The sequence below is a fragment of the Eleginops maclovinus genome, chromosome 5 (assembly GCF_036324505.1).
Source record: "Eleginops maclovinus isolate JMC-PN-2008 ecotype Puerto Natales chromosome 5, JC_Emac_rtc_rv5, whole genome shotgun sequence".
Taxonomy (NCBI): Eukaryota; Metazoa; Chordata; class Actinopteri; order Perciformes; family Eleginopidae; genus Eleginops; species Eleginops maclovinus.
This window is the reverse complement of record NC_086353.1, coordinates 15,665,968-15,686,850: the sequence shown is the minus strand read 5'-3', so window position 1 is coordinate 15,686,850 and position 20,883 is coordinate 15,665,968. Positions and strand designations below refer to the sequence as shown.

At 38.1% G+C, this 20,883-nt stretch overlaps 2 protein-coding genes across 2 annotated transcripts in view; one reads left to right on the top strand and one right to left on the bottom strand.

The window, feature by feature from the left end:
* Positions 1 to 9,187, bottom strand: part of LOC134864689 (cytoplasmic phosphatidylinositol transfer protein 1-like) — a 59,290-nt gene extending 50,103 nt beyond the window's left edge. The window contains exon 1 of the mRNA XM_063883868.1: positions 8,909 to 9,187. Within this exon, the coding sequence (XP_063739938.1) occupies positions 8,909 to 8,956 (48 nt within the window). The 5' untranslated portion in view covers positions 8,957 to 9,187. The remainder of the gene's footprint in view (positions 1 to 8,908) is intronic.
* Positions 9,188 to 14,686: 5,499 nt separating this feature from the next.
* On the top strand, positions 14,687 to 20,125 carry psmd12 (proteasome 26S subunit, non-ATPase 12). Its single transcript, XM_063884606.1, has 11 exons — positions 14,687 to 14,935; positions 15,308 to 15,367; positions 15,574 to 15,702; positions 16,070 to 16,177; positions 16,702 to 16,806; positions 17,003 to 17,152; positions 17,242 to 17,376; positions 17,563 to 17,675; positions 18,154 to 18,328; positions 19,088 to 19,165; positions 19,543 to 20,125. The coding sequence occupies exons 1-11, from the start codon at positions 14,813 to 14,815 to the stop codon at positions 19,750 to 19,752; spliced, it is 1,386 nt and encodes a 461-aa protein (XP_063740676.1). The 5' UTR covers positions 14,687 to 14,812; the 3' UTR covers positions 19,753 to 20,125.
* Positions 20,126 to 20,883: the final 758 nt, after the last annotated feature.

Here is a 20,883-nt window from a genome sequence, read left to right as displayed (position 1 = left end):
ACATGTAAGTAGTAATTCTAACTATTTCACAGAGAAATGGAAAGGAAGACAATAGTCAAACTGAACCCCTCTGCAACCCTAGTGATGTCATCAATAGACACACACACACACACACACACACACACACACACACACACACACACACACACACACACACACACACACACACACACACACACACACACACACACACACACACACACACACACACACACACACACACACACACACACACACACACACACACACAGCAAGGAAGGAAGGAAATGCTCAGTGAGTCCCGGGTTTGGGGGAAGGTAAGATTCCATCATCTGCCTCATTATCTGACAGTTATCCTAGGGACAGTCCTACACTATAATCACTATAATCCACCATCTATGTGGGTAATGGTAGGGATAGATGGTAATGGTTACCATAGAAACGAGTGATGATAATGAAGTGTGTCAGCATATAGCTATCTATAGACTGTCTAATTTGTGTGTATGGGTGTGTGGGCTGAGCCGATAGTTCTTCTAAAGATGCATTACACCTGTGTGTGGGCGGACAGCATATCAGAACAGCGCAATGACCAATGTGCATGAGTGTATTCTTATCCTGAGTGTAAAAATATCCACCGTAACTCACAGAGGAAGCAAAGTGTTCGAAACAATCAAAAAAGTCAGTATAAAGTAGGTAAGATGATAGATAATGTTAAATATATTTAAAATATTTCATGTGACTACTAAAGTTTCTATCCGCCTTTCTACATCTTCATTTTTCTCTCCTGCTTGCATGTATTTTACAGAAAGTAACTTGCACAGAAGCATCTGCCAAACTTCCATCACAACCTCCATCTGTTTGCACTTAGCCCTTCTTGGTAAATCTTTCACTTTAATTTCTACAGACTTATTTAAAAGTCTGCTCTCCCTCCTTTACTACTGCACTTTTAGAGATTCTCTGTAGAGTTAAAGAAATAACTAGCATTTACGGCACACGGACCAGTTGTCAAAAAACAACAGCGCTGTGCCTTCTAACATGTACACAAACACACTCCACGCAACAGAAACTACAGGGTACGGGGGACCACCAGATCATGAAATTAAATTTGATCAGATGACAACTCACGCTTCATAGCCTCCAGTGGTAAAATCTAGTCAGAAAAAAAGGCAAACAGTGAACAATACAGCCAAGGCCCTAATCAGAGTAAGGGTACATACATGGCTGGCCTCTGTTACCGTAGCTAAACAAATACAAGGCCACTTTAAAGTCGTTTTCCAGCTCAAGAGATACATTTGCTGGATTAATGGAGACATTGTAAGTTTAAATCACACTTTGAGCACAAAGATTTGTTTATTTCGACCTTGTGATAATAATTCTTCTGAGCCTTTTCAAAAAAGTTTGCATTCATGGCTGACCAGAGGATAACAGTACAATTGGTTTTGTCAGGGATCGGCTCAATAATTGTATAAATATGGTTGTGGTGGGACGAATGTACAGTAAAAAATTCAGTTTGAAGTGAGGGTGGCACCACCCTGTAGTAATGTTGTGGCAAAGCTCTAAATTGTTAAATTAGATCAATCAATCTAAGCTTTATGTTTTCAGGCTCTGCTGTAGCCTAGACACGTTAAACGATGCTACTATTAGCATGTTAAAATCCAAGTCAAGGATTGACCTATAATTGACATGCTAGCATGTAATGGGATTAAGCTAGTATGCTGCAGGGCAGAAGTGATTGTTCAAGCAATCCATTGGTCAGTTCAAAGAAAAATAATACCAGACATTTTGTCTCCTGCTTTGCAAAGGTGTACTGGTTCAGAATTTGCAGTCTATCCAGGCCATGCCTATGTAAACCTGTAATGGAAATGTTCTCTTTTTTATAATATTACCCAAGGAAATGAGCATTCATTGATTTTGAAAATAATCTCAAAATCAATAGTAAAGAGCACGATAAAAATCTTACCAACGTCTCAGACATTGACAAAAAAAGTTTTGAGCAGGGCGAAAATGTGCCTTTATAACACCCATTATCAACATGCTTCACTCTCAACAGGTCTGCTGTTATAGGGCAATTATTGGCATTAAAAAAAATGCAATATAGCCTACCAAAAATGTCCCAGTGTGGGCTAGATAAAGTACCTCTTATCTTATCTTATAATATCCCATATGACTGTTTTCCCCCCAGGTTTCCAGAGTGTATGATTAATGTGAAACATGAGAATCATTTCACTACATCATTTTGTCCGAATATTTCTATGCAGTATGACTTCCCTAGGAGCACAAGTACCACCTTGTTGCCATTGACACTGATTTTCCACGCGTTACAACTGATGGAGAAAACACACATTTAAGCAAAGAATAAACTACTTAATGTATCCTGTCAGAGCTGCTCAACCAAAGCCTGTAAAATCTCCTCTGATAAACAACAAAGAAAAGTGCGCTCGTCTACTTGTAGTAGGTGCTTGGCTCAGAGCGCCAAATGAATGTCTGAATGTCAAGTGCTGTAAAGAGGCTGTGAAGCTTCATCTCTCACATAATTCCATTAACTCACCCTCATGTTCGGCCTCTCAAGCTTTTACCATATTTGTACATATTTGGGTGTCATCCATTTGATACAAAAGGTCCATTTACAATTAAACTTAGGAATAGATATAAGACCAACTGCTTTGGGTGTTAATGTACAACAAATGAAAGCAAAACGTTGTATTCTAAACGTTATGCAGCCATTCCTAAGAAACAGTGTAAGAATGCAAACAGTAAATCATTTTAATGAAGATGTCCGCATTAAACACAGCACGAAAAAAGTAGCTTTAAAGAATCAGCTGCTTTGTCTCTATTTTCAGCCACATGTTACAGATTTAGCAGCCGCCTTCAGACTGTGGCAGCTAGAAAACTGCTTTTATTCCTCCTGTGATTTGCTGTCGCAGTGGAGAGATGGTGGAAGAAATACTCTTTTTTTTCCCATGGTGACACAAGGCAGTTTCATCCTTGAATTATTAACTTCAAATCATGTTGCTATTTTCAATAGTGTATAAACCAGGGTAGTCATTATGTTATTATGATAAGACATTTAGAGAAGATTGGTGTTTCAGTAAGGAAAAACAGAATCAAAAGAGTCAGACACTGCCAGGTAAAGCTTTATGGATACTTTCCAAAAGTTATAATCAGGCTTTTCTCTCTTTTAGTATCATATGAAACAGATTTACTCTTCACCAGCACCCTGAGCATCTCATGGCCAGAGCGGTGGATGCTGCTGTTAAGGTGGAGGTTGTTGAACAGCTATTAGCGACAATGATGATGTTTCTGTATGGTGTGTTTTACTTAGTTTCAAATAATAGAAGCAAGCATGCTTCCATGTGCGGTCAAGAGAGAGACACATTTAAAATGGATAAATCAATCTCTCCCAAGTGTGAGTGTTACAAAAGTGTGACGGTCTCATGTAGCTCTGTTGTTATAAAACAGCCTTTGATTCAGTACACACACACACACACACACACACACACACACACACACACACACACACACACACACACACACACACACACACACACACACACACACACACACACACACACACACACACACACACACACACACACACACACACACACACACACACACACACACACACACACACACACACACACACACACACACACACACACACACACATCTAGGAAATGAGAATTGGCCTCATTTGTGGATAATGGTCCATCACCACCCATGATGGTTTCCTCTAGAAGAGTAAATGGAAGTAAATGGGATGTTGATTGAATCACAGCATTTTCATGTATACCAGATGGCAAAAAAAGGCCTTGCACCTTTACATGACGCCAAAGCAATAAATGGCTTTAACAGAACCTATTTGGTAAACAAACCCTGGACTAGATGGGAGGGGTGTATACAGAAAAAAGAGAAAACTTGGTACCTAAAAATCCAAAGGTAGGCAAACACGCACCTAATTGACTATAACCCCCCACCTCCCTCTGTGAATGGGGACAAGAGAAAGTCCCTACCAGATGAGTAAAGTCTCACTTTACACTACTTTATATCATATTTCATTACATCATGTATTATAAATGCAGTAACACCCAGTCCTCCAAGGAGAGTGGCTCCTTTAATTACCTTGCCTGAAAGAAACAGTTTAATATGTCTAGAGAGACCCCTCACCCAACCATAGCACATTTGTTCTTACTGCTTTTCAGCTCTCCCAGCCTGTGGATATGAAATTAATTGCTGGCGTCATGGAAACATACTCCGGGATTTGACAAAGGCAACCAATCTTGTCAATGAGCCCTTATTAAAAAGGGCTAACAAACAATTTTGTATATGACATGAATGAAGTAGAGACACCTCTGCCAACACTGATGAACAATTTGACTGCCTTTTGAGAAAATGTGACTCAATTAAACAAACTGTTTTATCCATTTATTAGTGCTTCAAGCCATGGAGGGTAGTGTTGCACGAAATGGTTTGAATTGTCAATGTCATACTTGACAGCTAAAACAATATCAATAACTGTCCAACATGAATTCCTTTTATATCTATGACAGATAATCCCTTGTGGTTAAAAGCACAATATGACACAGCAATCCTCCTTTATAGTTTAGTTTTTGGCATGGGGCACAATACATTGTAAGATGTTGATTCTCTTGAGATGAGCCAGCAACCCAGGTGTCCTTTCAGCCATTCATCTGGCCATTCATTTAAGCTGCCTGCCTCCACATCCTGCCATTTAGACAGCCATCCATACCAAAGTCAAAACACCTATCCCGTCAGCCTGCCAACAGAACAACCAACTTCCCTTGGTAAAATACAGTGGAAACAAAGGTCTTTCTTCAATTCTTGGATTGAACCAACTATTCAAGTTCTGCTGAATAAAACCACATGGGATCAATTTCTTCAGTGATGAGTAATCAGGGTTTGTAAAAAACGGTTAATTCTTTTGTACATTTGACAGTCAACATACGGTTCTCAGAGCAGTTACTGCATAAGCCAACACCCAGTAGTAGGACAGTCTATTAACTACTTCAAAGATTCAAAATACATGGATGTTCAGTTAATTTAGCTTTCAATGAGTATCTTTTCATTGGCCTTCACTGAATGTCATAATACTATCCGTCATATGGTTAATGGAAGAAAAAAATAAGTGTGGCCTTCTGCTTTAGTTTATTTTTTTCTCTGTAAAAGCCTCATTCAGTTGATATCCTCCGAATGTTAGCGCGATCCAAAGTGTTCTACCGTGCTCTTTTCACTGCACAGATGAAGCTATTAATCTGATGTTTATGTTGAAATGGAAACTTAAGAATTATCAACCAAGGCCATGTCTAAGGTGAACACAGGTTTTGAAAGGGTTAGGTGCAAATGAGAGCTACTGCAGCAGAGAAAGACATAATGGTCAGAGCACACAGAGAGTGGGGAGACAAAACATCTATCTATCTGTGTCTCCCATTATGCATCACATCTCTATCCTTCCCAGGGAGAATATAGGGATAGTGACAGCTAAATAGGCTGCGTACACAAGAAGAAAGAGCAGATTTTTCCCAAATGGACTGAAAAGGAACACGTTATTGCTTTGCTAAGTGGTTCTGGTCAATGTTAAAACTAAATCTAGGCTGAGGTGGAACTTTAAACCAATGAACTAAACTAGACAGATTGAACTTCTTTAAAGTCACATACTTTATCCAGTCCTGAATTCCTTGATTTGATGTTGTATTTATGATGGATGTATTTGTCATGGCAACATAAACATTTTGTATTTTTGTTTTCTATGGCTACTTTTGGCACTGCAGATGTGAATTGTGTTTTATTTATTCATTAGCAAATGCTTTGAATGGTCTCAAAGCGGTTAACATTTACACATGCAACCCCAACCTCACAACAATCAGCAATGTAGGCTTGGGGAAGCCAGAATTTCCTTTACAGAAATAGTTTCAGATTTTGAAAAAACATTCCTATTCACTTTTTAGCCTATGGATAGATGACAAGATTAATAACTCTGTTACAGACAAAGCTACAGCAATCAGCCAGTTAGCTTATCGTTGCATGAAAACTGAAAACAGAGGGAGAAAGCTAGCCTGGTACTTTCCAGGATTTTCTGGCCCTGACTTGCTCTGGTTACCTTATGGTAACAACAAGACTCCAGATGACAATACCCTCCAGTAGAATCAGAAATTGTGATTTTATGAGGAATAAACAATAACTTATAACCTGTTTTTAGAGGTGTTGGTTGGTGGAATTTTAACTCTGTTGAGTCATTACTTCTATGTTTTTATTGTAAGTATGAAGGAAGAATGAGTTAATGGAGGGCAAAGACAGCAGTAACATGACAGGCACACACCCAGACAGGCAGGGATGATTAAGAGGACAGAGAAAGGAGGCTCACAGAACAGCTCATACTCTCCGGTATTGCTTAATGATTTCTTTGGTGTGTATGGTGTTTTTAAAACGTGTATAAACACCGGATAGCCAGTCTATCATGTGCAGTCGTAAGGCTGTGATGACGCAACACAGCTGACAGCAGACAGTAATCTCTTCCCAGAGAATATACACAGGGAGACGTGACCTCACACGTCCCCATGACTCCAAATCTAAGCACACACACACAGCGTTTAATTTCATGACATTGGGGGATTTCAAAGACAAAGAAATTCCAAGAATTTCCAGCTTTACTTTCAGTACTCCATCCATCCCCTCTGCCATACTTCTGTCCACATCTCCGAATCCTCTCAGCAGTCGTCACCAAGTATTTTAATCTTACTTGCCATTCTTATTTCTTACCCTTTTTCCTCTCCTACAGGATGGACAGGAAATTTTGACTTTGAAGAGACAAAGGATAACACTCAGCTCAATGTGTGCATCCATGATAAGAAAAAAAGAGTAAAAAAACATCCCTCTATTTTTCATCCTGGGACCAATAAGGAGGATTATTTCTACGTGAGGATGGTCAACAAACAATGACACCCTGCTTCTTGGGAGTGATCCAAATAGGGCGTTATGTTGGTTAAACGGCAAATGGAATTAAGGTGCGGTAAGAGAAAGCCACTCTGATTGTGGTTTGTTAAAATATGATCTTAATGCATCCATTTTACTTCTTAAAAATTGACAATGAGTACACAGTTAATTGAATTTTAAGCAAATTTAACAGTTTCTTAACCATAAACTAGACAGGTATATCAGGTTTAAAGTTTGGCCTGCATTGTGAAGGAAGTGGGGTTTTTTCTGTAGCAATTCTAAGTAACAGGCCGTTGCAAACATACAGCAAAAATAAAGAAAGAAGATGAACCATGCATTAACTGAAGGTAATCTCTTGCATTAACATACATCAATAGAGTATTCAATGCTGTGAATTTGAATTTTGCTCATGAGATAATGCATTTGTTCAAGTGTGATCACAGACTGAGCCTTTAATTACACTGTTCTTGCTTCTCATGACATCCATCTGTTCACAACATCAACATGACAACCAAGCTCTCACTACTCCTCTGGGCTTGAAATACACAAGGTGAAGGCTCAAGGTTGATTTATTGAACAAAAAACATATGTGTGAATGCAAACACACACCTGATGCACATACATGAGTCACACACACACATGCAAAGGTATTTAGGATGCCAAGCAAGAAGATCTGCATAGGCATTTCTATAATTACACCCTTATATAAGAAGGTGACAGCTCCTTTTTTACCACAGTTTTCTGCATGATTCAGTGGTGGAATGCCTTTATCACAGCTTGGAGCATTAGTGGCAGCAAGAGTAAAAAAATGACTTTCACTTGACAAGAGTTAATGCAGAAATAAATGCAGGATTTCAGTTGGTGGATTGGATAACAAGATATTAAAGTGACGGACGCTGAAAAGATTAGAAAGAAGGTCTTTTATCTTTTTCATCTATTGCTTTGCTTGCTAAAAATAACTTGTTTTCTTTTAATTAATTATTTGGCCATGGTGCTGCTTGTTAAAATATGTGATGCTTATCTAGAAGTTAACACATCTAATTGGGGTTTGCATCATAGCCTCTGAATTGACTAGATGCCAGTAGTGGCAGTGCTCTGCAGCCAGACCATTGTTCCACCTGACTGCTAGTCCTCAGCTAGAATACAACCAGACAAGAACCCCCAAGGGATCACAACAACACATGCTGTGGAAATAATTAATAAAACAATGACATAGGAGGTAATTTAAAACAAAAATGATGTTGCGCTGTATGGCATACATGCCAGGACAAGGACGAGTATTGAGACCTAGAAGACAAAAATGCATAACAAAGACAATAGCTCTTTCTTTCTAACATCAATCAATGTTGCATAAGTGCAACTGTTTGTGGTATAAAAGAGCCCTAAATGCTGAAACCATAGCTCTGCATTGCGTTAATCATGTGCAACCAATAGGGTACCATGAAATAAATGCATAGCAATTTACAAGTGACTACGGTGCTGATCAATGAGGTAGCCTAATAATAATGATTGCATACAATTTGATTAGCTCGGTCCACTCTAGAATACATTTGATATAAAAGTATTTCATAGAGCCAAGGGTGAAGTGTACTGCTCTGGCTGTTAAAAGGGCTTTACAAAGGGATGATTTAAGTTATTTTCCCTAAAGAGATGCGCGTGATCAAACAAAAAGTAGTGATTAGCCCTAGACTTCAATGCGTTAGCGGAATAGTTCAAAAGTAACTACACAGAAATGTTACAAAGATCAGAGAAAGAGAAAGGCAGAACGTGAAGGAATGTTAGATTAAAATGAGTACTTCCAGTTTATCTTGTAGCCTATTAAATGCAATTCTCAGACTTTCTGCCACATGTCTGGGACAGCAAACACAACGGTTTAGCTGTCAGATTGGTCTGGGAAAAAAAGCGAACCACAGTTGTGGTGAAAAATGACACAAACAAGTTCAAACATACATTTAAAATAGACAACAAAAAAACTCACCTCCTCCACAGTGAGGGGCATGCATATCCTGTACTCCTTCAGCAACATCTTCCCCCTCCGCGCGTCTCTTGTATGTACTCACAATGTGTCAAACCAGCCAAGTAAACGTTCCCTCCGTCACCCAACGGGATGTGTGTAATATCTGGAGACGTGTCAGCGCATGTGGCAGGATGGTTAGCTTGGGTTAAGAATTACACCCCGAGTTACGGCTGAGTTCTTTCATCCGAACCAGCGGTCACTCTCTCCGACAAGGAACGCGAGGGCAGAAATGAGCTCGGTTCAGGATCGTCCCCTCCTAGCATGCTGATTAGTCAAGCTAAAAACAGGACCGGAACCCATAGGATCCTGGCCTCCAAAATAAGGGTGTGCAATATGTCACTATACGAGAAAAGATAAACTGCAGCTATCCCTGTTGATTGTTTTGATTCTCATAGTCTTAACAATGTATATGAGCTTGTACACATAAAGATTATTTCAATTTCGCTTCTACAGTTTTTAAACAACGGCGTGTAAAATCATTAAACTGCATGAATTGTTTTAGATTTACTTTTCGTGTTTTAAGAATACTTTTATAATGTGTTTCAGCTAATTATAGCATGATTTTAAGGCCCTCCTTAAATTTGATATTTTATTAAAATGTAGGTTTATCATGTGCAGATGAAATATGTTTCTTAATAAAGTTAAAATAAAGTATTATTCCATCAGTCTGGAACTATTATCTATTTATCTATCTATCTATCTATCTATCTATCTATCTATCTATCTATCTATCTATCTATCTATCTATCTATCTATCTATCTATCTATCTATCTATCTATCTATCTATCTATCTATCTATCTATCTATCTATCTATCTATCTATCTATCTATCTATCTATCTATCTATCTATCTATCTATCTATCTATCTATCTATCCACTCTTACTTGACAACTAATTCTACAATACGAAAAATATTTTGAAAACTGATTGTACGGAAGTGAGTTTGCCTTATGCAAGGTAGCTGCACATGGGTCTAGTAGTATCGAAACTATTTAATTGTTGCGTGACCCACTGACTCCAAATCAATGCAGCATTGTATTACTACACTGGCCAAGTAGGACACACCTATTTGTAAGGGTTTTTATGGCTTTCTCTATCTTTAGAGCTTCTTCTTATATTTAGACAAATGTGTTTAAGATTAAACTTCTTTCAAATTTAAAGTCTCAATTTCTCAACTAAAAGTATTGGTGCATTAAAAACCACTGACTTTACAATATCTAATAAAAGAGATATCTGCACCATAGAGACTATCCTCACTGGCTGCATCATGGCCTCTTATGGCAGTTGCACCGCACTGGCGCACTCAACCGTAAGACTCTACAGAGAGTGGTAAAAACTGCACAGCAAATCACCAGGACGGAGCTGCCATCCATGGAGGACCTCTTCTCCAAGCGGCTCAGGAAGAAAGCCAATAGGATGATCACGGTACTGCAGCTTCAGGACAAAAAATATCAGATTCCCGTGACAGTTTCATCCAACAGGCCATAAGACTATTAAACATCTAAGCTCTGTAAAATGCCTCCATAAAGCATTCATCTGTTCGAATCTTACCATTTATTTATTGACATTGAATATCGCGATAATAAACAGTATTCAATTTAATTTTACTGTACAATATGTAATTGTACATTCTGTACTTGTATATATCATATTCCCTTCACGTAGAGTTCTTCCTCTTTTTTTTATTTTACTTTTATTTAATTGCACATTTTGCACATTCTCTAGCACAATTTTATTTCTATTCTGTTCTTTTTTTCACAATTTTTATTTGTTTTATGTTCTATATTACATTGTTGGAGGAGCCTGGGACTTAAGTTTTTCATTGCTATATATCTACACTGTAGCTACTGTGCATATGACAATAAAGTCATTTAACTTAATTTAATTGATTGTGTCCTTTTTTTTTGTTAGCCCCATTGATCTAAAGTCATTGGGCCTAATTATATTGAAAGAGATTAAAAATAAATTAGGTTTTCAAGGAAATACAGCAATAATTCCATAAGAGAAGTTCACTTAAAACATTGAAAAAAATAGTTGTGTCTTTTCTGTTAATTGTATGAATAATATCTGGTATGGTTTGAGAGTCCCTGTATTACGTTACATAAAAGCTATTTAGATAACATTGAAATATTTTTGTAATATCAACTTATTCACCAGCAATCAATAAAGGTGTGGCACGAAATATAAATATATTATACTTTATTAAGCATCATTTCAATACAAAATAGGCATGTTAGAACAGAGTTATACAACAAAATCTGTTTGTGTCATTCAGTGGGTACTTTATTGAATGTCCCTAATTGAAACACTCATTAAATGAGTGTTAAAAGCAGAGTCTCTTATATGTGAGCTGCGTCCTCTTACTGCGCAAGTACCGGAATGAATGTTTGTCGAAGATAAGAACCTAAAGTTAAGTCTACTTCTACTTGTAAACGCTGCTTGCAGAGGCATCGGAATAAGCGGTTTTCGGCCCCAGCCCCCATTGCTTCCTCTGCTCCGCTTGCCTAAATGCGAAGCGTTGGCTACTTGCGGGAAACAGGTCGATTCAACCACAGCTCAGAAAGATCAGTTCGCTGCTGCAGTCCCACTCTGCTTTTGTCTCGCAACTGTTACCTCTCTTTCTTTTCATCTCACACACACGTAGGGCTGCATAGTTCTGTTTAGGGCGCTATAAAAGCAAGGATTTCTTGAAAGAAGCCGTCCAAATGACCTGAATGTGGTCATGTAGCCTCTACGTGTCCTTTTATATAGCCAATCTTGTTTCTCTCGCTGTTATGGTACAACGAATGGAGCATAGGCCTACCACACATACGTGTAGACATGTAAACAAGTCGTTTTTAGACCTTAGCCCATGCTGCAGATTAGACTAAAGGCAAGGTCCCCAGAATGTATTGTCAGCTGATTTCTAGCTTTAAGCCTTCATTTAGTCATTGAATGCAAACCATCTGCAATTACGTTTTAGAGGTGATGACTTAAGGTACATAATCGATCATTTGACAATAGAGACAATGTAAACAGCATGGGGAAAATGCATGGTTGTATTGGTGTGTGTTTATCAGCCATCCAAGTTAGTCATGTCTCATTTCAAACAGTTAATCCATGCAAAGTGGAGTAGCCTGCAGATACACTAAAACAGACACACGTAGGATAGTCCTGTGCGATGTCCTTTGTTGTTAAGCTATTATTTTTGCTCTTTTAGACATTTACAATAAGGTGAGAAATCAAATGACATTTGTTGAGATGTATGTATTTAGACTTACACTGTTCCTATCTATTTAACACCTGCTGGTCTCATGTCATGTTAGAAAATGCCTTTCAGCAGTTTGGAATTTTCTATAGTTTGGGATTACTCCTATTAAACAAGAAATTCCTACCCTGTCCAAGCATAAAAAAAGAACTATTCGGTCAAATACTGTACATACATAAAGGACAGCTGAGAGACACGTGAGATAAGCCTGTATCTGTGATGACAGCACTCTTATGAACACAATTACTTATTACTTACTTATTTAAGTAAGTAAATAGAGAGAAAGGATCGAGACAAATAGAGAAAAATGATCTAAACGCATTAATAAACAGTCACTTTTAATCAAGGGAGGAGTTGCATTGCTGACACCTCTGATGGATTTGGGTCTACTCTCAGCAAAATTCATGTTCATATTTCTGTATTTAAGATGCCGACAAGAAGTATTCTGCGCTGTCAGCGCGCATTCAGCGTTTCCCCCAGAAATATATTCATGCAGGGTTGCAAACTCTCTGTAGAAGAATTTGAATTTAAACTCTCCACATAATCCCTAATGTAATGTGTGAGCAGCCTCTTGAAATAAAGAAACCAACATTTTACTCCATAGATAGACCATTATGCTCCACTTGTTGACTTAAGTACTAAGTTATTGAAAGAAAAGAAAAGACAATAAAGTTATCAATTAAATAAAAGGCAGTTTTTCTTTGTGTCTTGAACAAAGATACAATCTATACGTTATATATTTTTACCAGGCAGCTTTTTAAATGCCCTGTTTGGTCTAGTCCCATTTACTTCACATTAGCCTCATAATATATACGTATATATATATATATATATATATATATATATATATATATATATATATATTTGTCTTCTCCTAAATGGTCTATAAAAGCATTTAAATGGGTTTCATGATGAAAAAAGTGAGTATTTCCTTTCTAGCAGTCAGTGTTTAAGCGAGTGCGCCATTCAAAAGGAGCTGTCTTTCATTTGAAAGGCATCCTTTAACTAGCTAACCATGACCTAATAATGATTTAACTATTTCAGTAAGGTCTGTGTTGATTAGCAAACAGACTAGAGGCTGATCTGAGCTGCTGTGTAATAATATCAAACAGTTCTATGAGTTCTGAACAAAGCCAAATCTCCCACTGTTTTTAATTAGGGAAACTGTGAGCTGTGTTGGAACTGACCCAATTGTGCAACATTCATAAATGAAGGCCTCCTCTATACTACATATGGCACTTGCACTGCACAACTTCTTATTGTCATAGATGACAATGTGTATAACTGATAATCATTGCTATGATAGAAACGTCTGAAGCAATGGAGACGAAACTCAAAGAGACACAGGGAGAGTTGGATCTTTGATGGCAAACACTGAAGGTTTATTTTGAAGTTAACGGCCGGAGAATTGACAAGACATTTGCTGCAGCCACGAGGTGACAGAGCAGTTGCCCGACCAATTCTGAAGATGTCTATTACAATTCGAGGTTTTAACTAGTTCCGAATGGACAATCAACATTCTTCATTCGCCAGAATAAACAAATATGGATCCTAAATCTAACTAAAGTTTTTGCACATTGAATAATAATGTACGTCAGGGAACCTGTTTCAGATAAGAAGGGCTTCTAGATGTCCCTAAACATAAACTATCTCAGGTCAGCTTGTGCTCGGTCATAGGCTGGCAACAACAAAGCGCCCAAGCGGCCAATCCTTAAGGGAGATTACAGCAACCCGAAGGCCAAAGAACTATGCCATGGGAATACAGACAGAGGAAGGAGACAATTATGAACTATGTCAAAGGTTAACATAAGCAAAAATATTCCCTAACAATTGCCATTTGAGGCTTCATTCAGTTTCCTTCAACTGATCTCTTGCTGATGTTCTAGTCAGAAGGTGCAAAGAGCTGTGTGAATATTTGTATGCCAATCCCAGTTCTTGTTTCCAATCGGATGTTCTTCTCAGTAGATCCACGTCATATTCGGTTTATAAGGTCTATGCTGAGTCTGCACTGGGATCAAACTGATTTGAGCTCAGGTCTTAAGGGCTTTCTCTGCCACACGCAGGAAATCCACTGACCCACATTAGCTTTATTTATGGGGGCACTGGAGCCAAAGCAGAGGACAGGAATGCACAATGGAGACATTGAAGGGACACCTACTGGTGGACTGTTGCCATTGCACTCTGTGGCCATTCATACGACCCTGATTATTTAAATAATGAATACCATAACAGTTTTTACACCGTCAAAATGTATTTGTGTTCTTTTTGTCACCACCCTCTTTTGTGTTAATTCTATTCCTAAATCATCATCCATCAAGGAACAACCATTTCGACCAAGCCCGAAAAGTGTTTTATTATTTAATATTTACTTGTATAAATACACCGACATGGCGGCTAAACTTTCGACAATCCTCTTTTGACCGCGTTCAAGGCTCTTGTTACGCCTGTCTGACATATTTTTGGGGGGGTCCTCACTGGGTCCTGTAGGCGCCACAGACAGCCCTCTGACTCTCTCCTCTGATTGGTTGCCTACCATTTTCGTTCCCTTGACAAGCAAAATAGTACTGGGTAGAGTTTGGACGCAAGAAAAGAATAAGCACCGTACACAATCTTAACATGGACACCCCGAAGATTATCGAGGATCGGTCTGAAAGATCTGATGGCAAGATTGTGAAGATGGAGGTTGACTACAGTTCAACTGTAGATCAGCGTCTCCCCGAATGCGAGAAAATGGCTAAAGTAAGTGTGAAAGAGAGCAGCGCCGGCTGAGTCATGGTGCATCAGTGTTAGCATTTAAGCTAACGTCGACTTTTCTTTTTAGAACCACACGGAAAGGCCTTACAACTTATACATTGAGCGAACATTGTTTAAAACACGTTGATGTATGTTTTCACTTGAATACGTTCAAGTAACAATTTCTTTGTAACAAAGTGTGTAATAGTGCTCGCTAGCATGCTAACGTACCTCATAGGCATCATCTTAAGCTAACTTGCTAGCCAGGCAAAATGCCTATACTATTTGTCTATATCAAAATACAGACAAAGCATGGTATAACGTTTGTCCCAAGTAAAAAGTATTAACTAATACTAACGTTTGTATTATGTGTTACAGGAGGGCAAGCTGCAGGAGGCAATTGAGAGTTTGTTGTCACTGGAGAAGCAAACCAGAACGGTACGTGCTTCCTTACTGCAACGTTACATTTCCTTTAATTCCTCTGTGGCTGGGATTGATATATTTATGGAATTTTGGCTATTTCTCCGCTTAGTATTAAGCAAAAAGGATTCACCAAACATTAAAAAAAAAGGAGCTGATTTATGTGGGTTTTTTTGTATGTTTTAGTCCTTGTTTTTATGTATCTGCTTTCAACTCCTTATCAGGCATCAGACATGGTGTCCACATCCAGAATCCTTGTGGCTGTGGTCCAGATGTGTTATGAAGCCAAGGACTGGGATGCCCTGAATGAAAACATCATGTTGCTCACCAAAAGGAGGAGTCAGCTGAAGGGGGTAAGATCATTATTTTCCCCAAAAGCCTTTTGTTATTTTTCAAGTTATCCAAACGTAGTCTGTACATTTCCAGCAGCATTACTGACTATTCAAGTAACCAAACAATAATACTGTTTGTCGTCAAGATATCGTTCATACCTTTATATTATTCAGTTATTTGGAAGCATTGGAGTCTGGTTTTAGAATAATTTCCCTTGAATGACAAATAACTTTTTAGGGAAAATACCCATAACCAGAAATTATACAATTTACTGATTTCACAAGATTTCCAAGAAACATGATTTATCTAATGCTTTGCAGCCATTATTTTGCATCTCTAATGACAACTCTTTTTTAAATTTTTATTTGTTGCTCTTTGTCCTATCAGGCTGTTGCCAAGATGGTGCAAGAATGTTACAAGTACGTGGATACAGTGACTGATCAGCCCATCAAGCTGAGACTTATCGACACTCTTCGCACCGTGACTGCTGGCAAGGTCTGTTATGTATTTGTGTAAAACAAAGCTGTATACTAGAGCAGCGGGCAAGCATGAAAGTCATAGGTCAACTATGACAGAAGCAATATTTATGTATCTAGTGTACTAGGTAGCGTTCTTCAGGTTAAGGAAACAATTACATTTAAAAAAGGGTTTATGCTAATCGATGGCTAATTTTAATGGAACATTTTTATTCTGTTAGGAGTGCATGCAAATATGGTTAGATATACAGCCACAGAAAAAATCTAGAGACCACTGCAGCATTATCGTTTTATTATTTATAGTTATGTCTTTGAGTTAAATTATTATTATTTTTATTTGTTTAACTACTGACAACATTTATCTGTGTTGGAATTGAACAGACACTGGACTGGCTGCCATACATGTAGAGAAAGATTTAAGAAAAATGTGGAGTGGTCTCTTAATTTTTTCCAAAGCTGTATACTAGGGGTACTTTGTGGTGATGTACTAGAGACATAAACCCTTTTACTCTCAGTAATTCACTAAATATGTTCTCCTCACAGATCTACGTAGAGATTGAGCGTGCCCGGCTGACGAAAACATTGGCCAATATCAAGGAGAAGAACGGAGAGATCAAAGAGGCAGCTTCCATTCTTCAGGAGCTACAGGTAAAGGACTGATTGCTTTAGTTTTCTTTTTTTAAGATCTGTATCATTGTTGTGGTGGGGAATGGGAACACATCAAGAGGTTTGAAGTAATTTGATTGTTGGACTTTTGTCACCATATATCTAAAGGGAAAAAATGCCCACATGGGAATGGATGTGGAGATTGGAAAGTGCTTAAAATCTGTTTTTCCCAACTCAGGTAGAGACATATGGCTCTATGGAGAAAAAGGAGAAGGTGGAGTTTATCTTGGAACAGATGAGGCTTTGCATCGCTGTGAAAGATTACATTCGCTGCCAGATCATCAGCAAGAAGATAAACACCAAATTCTTCCAAGAGGAGGGCACCGAGGTAAGAGAAAGGGACCCGGTATTGAGGGGTGAAAAATAAATACTATTGTGAACATTGAAATATATGATTTTCTCTAATCGACAACTCAGGAGTCCAAGCTGAAGTATTACAACTTGATGATTCAAGTTGACCAGCACGAGGGCTCCTACCTGTCTATCTGCAAACATTACCGGGCCATCTATGACACCCCCTGTATCTTGGAGGACAGCAGCAAGTGGCAACAGGTAAACAGGCTTTCCTTTAAGGCCACAGTTTCATATATCAAAGTTTTTAACATATCCATTTGTCTATTTACAATGTGGATCCTGACATAGTTTGCAGTAATATCAATTAAAACAATATATCTGTTTCAAAACTGTTGACGCACTTTGGATGCTGTTAAAACCGTAATGAATGCATTGGTATTTCAGGCCCTAAAGAGTGTGGTGCTCTACGTGATTCTTGCTCCTTACGACAACGAGCAGTCAGACCTTGTTCATAGAATCAGCGAGGACAAGAAACTGGAAGAAATACCTAAATACAAGTAAGACACATTATTTATTAATAACCAGTCCACAGGCCCAATGTGACTTCAGTCTAAATGGAGTACATGCAATTCAGCACGATTTTTAAGCAAGCTGTGAGATGTGTGATTGATACAACATTTTTGCAATTAGGATCAGGGAAATTTATCATTTTTGAAACATTATTGACATTATCATTGAAAAGTTTTTTTTAAATAGTTCTGCAGCAAACAAGGATATTTTAATACATCAGTGAAATATCGTTATTAATCCCGGACTCTTCAGCACCACAATATTTTCTTCAAATTGACATTTTCACACATTTGGCCTTCTCCAAATATTGCACTAGTCCATATTTCGATTTCAATACATTTTGATCATTGTGCAATCGTACATAGCACATGTCTTTTTTGGCCTTTTTCTGACGCCACATGCATACACTCTACAGCTGTTGATAATATCAGGGGAATGATCAATATTTTGCTCCTCTATTCGCAGGGACCTTCTGAAACAGTTCACCACTATGGAGTTGATGCGCTGGGCCTCCCTGGTGGAGGATTATGGGAAGGAGCTGAGAGAGGGCTCACCTGACAGCCCCGCCACAGACGTCTTCTCTTGTTCAGAGGAGGGGGAGAAAAGGTGGAAGGATCTGAAGAACAGAGTTGTGGAGCATGTAAGTCCAACAGTCAAGTGAAGGCTTTTCTTATTTGGAACTGATGCATACATCTGTAGATGGGTTTAATGATAATGTGTTGATGCTTGGAGACATTTCATTAAATGTATTTTCTATAAACACCTTTACTGCCTTAATGTCCAAAACTAGGCTGGCAGCCAGGAACATTCAAACAAGAATTTGTCATAAAGAAGCATCTTATCGTGACAAGTATTGGCAATTAAAGTTGCCATAGATGCTATCAAACTGTCACTTTTGGAGTTTGGCTCAGATAAATGGGATAGGGTCAGAGCTAGTGATGAGCATTTATAGTGAGTATGTGAATGTCATCTTAAACACTGACAGTCAAAGTAGTGCTGTCTGATTGAAACCTCCAATGATTAAAGGTAAAAAAATGAAATGAAGTACTCCTGGACTTTTAAAAAAAAATGTCCAACATATCAATTTTGAGGGTTTTCAAACTCAAAATGCTATTGATTATCAAAGTGGAGTGAATGGGGTAAAATGACTAGAGCCATTGAAATGCAATGCAAGCAAATGAAGTTATATTCAAGCTTAACTGGCAGACTTTTATCTACAGGAGTAAAGCATACCTGCATTTGATTGGTAATAGTGGTTTTTACTCATTAATATATTTTTCAGCATGTTGATGTGACTTAAAAGGACTTTCTTTGTGACTTTTTTAATATCATTATATAGCTATAATATGATATTCTGCTGCATACATGTTTACTAATGTCAGTCTCCTTTTCACCACAGAATATCAGAATAATGGCCAAATATTACACCAGAATCACAATGAAGAGGATGGCTGGACTCCTCGACCTCTCTATTGATGTAAGCAACAGTTTGACTAATTAGATATTGTAACTCTTTGTCCTCGCCAAAGAAACCTTTTGAAAGACAGGACTTTATTATTCCTGGAGGGAAATGTCATTGTAAGTGCATTTCATTCAGGCCAAAGATAAAAATAGGCATGTAAATTGTACAAAAAACTGTACAATAGCTTAAAAGTGGGACACAATTCTTTGTACTTGTGAACATGTGTAAAGATGGATATGGTTGAAGTGGTTCAAAATGAAGTATACTGTAACGTTGTAGTGCAGTTATGGATCAGATAACTCAAAGATTTAAAAAAAACATGAGTCTAGGCTGAGAATGTTTTCATTGTAAAAAGACTAACATGATGTCTGTGTCCTCATGTATTTCATCAGGAATCCGAGGAGTTCCTCTCCAGCCTAGTTGTAAACAAGACCATCTATGCCAAGGTGGACCGGCTGGCAGGCATCATCAACTTCCAGAGGCCCAAAGACCCCAACGACCTACTCAACGACTGGTCGCACAAACTCAACTCTCTCATGTCCCTGGTCAACAAGACCACGCATCTTATTGCCAAGGAGGAGATGATCCACAACCTGCAGTGAAACAATAATGTAGTGCATTATTTTATGTTTTGGTTCATGTTTGTTTCAGTTTTTTTTCCCTTCTGTGGGAATGTCTTGGGAATATACAGTATATTGGGGGATGGTAAATGCAGCGCTTTTAAAATGCCATATAATTGGATAAAGATCTGTTGCACATCCACAGCACCCCGACTTTGTCCCTTTTTTTACTATCCAGTAAAAGCTTGACAATAAATACATGAGCACCTCGCTTTACCTCCCCTGTCATTGACTGGATCTCTAAATATACTTGCCTTTTATAAGCAGTAGATTAAAATGTATTACTGTGTTATATACATATGGCTGTAAACTCTAAAAATGCAATGTAAACAATAAACTCCTCACATTTGGTTAACAGTTGTGTGAAGGTTTTATACAGTATTTAACATGACTATAGTGTACATTCTCATGACATGCTTCTCATAAACCCAGTGCAAGACAGCACCTATGTGTATGCTGTATAAAGGTTTGTATAAGTACAACGCTAATGATTATATAGTCACATACAACAAGAGATGTAAAGAAACCTTCCCTTTTTAGTTTTATTCAATTTAGAGACACCTGACACGGTGAGTCAAGTTCAGTGAATTTTACCAATGTGAAGTGTATCGTTACATACAGTAAATGTAGTGATTGTCGTACTTGGCAAAGCAAACTCCTATGTCTATTCAAAATCATTTTCAGTTAAGCCGAATGTTCTTTGTTTGATGACAGGAAAACAGTCAAAATGTACTTTACTGTTGTAATAATCCAAACTGAACCTGACTGGCCTTAACCTTACATTAATTAATTCTGCCCCTAATTGTATTGTTGTTCTTTCATTTTCCTCCATCAACTTAGAAATGCCCCTTGCTATCAAAATCCTTAATCAAAGATTAAACAAAGGTGGCACACCAATAAATCAGTTCACAGCTAAGCTTTTCTACACTTGTTTATTGTCTTGTACTTTTGGTTTAATGGATCGTAGCTCATCCATGCCAGTAAGTTGGGTATAAAGGAGTGCCCAGTGTAATTGACTTTTTTACAGTGTCTATAACTGGTCTAACTCTATGATCATCAAAATGAGAGCCACTGTGTCATTCTTTACTGATGTTGTCTCACCATTAAATGTCT

Excerpts from the sequence above, each read along its gene's own strand:
- psmd12 (XM_063884606.1), top strand. The coding sequence starts at position 14,813 with ATGGACACCCCGAAGATTATCGAGGATCGGTCTGAAAGATCTGATGGC. Across the intron at positions 15,368-15,573 it reads TGGAGAAGCAAACCAGAACG|GCATCAGACATGGTGTCCAC; the intron begins GTACGTGCTTCC and ends ACTCCTTATCAG. Across the intron at positions 16,178-16,701 it reads GCACCGTGACTGCTGGCAAG|ATCTACGTAGAGATTGAGCG; the intron begins GTCTGTTATGTA and ends TTCTCCTCACAG.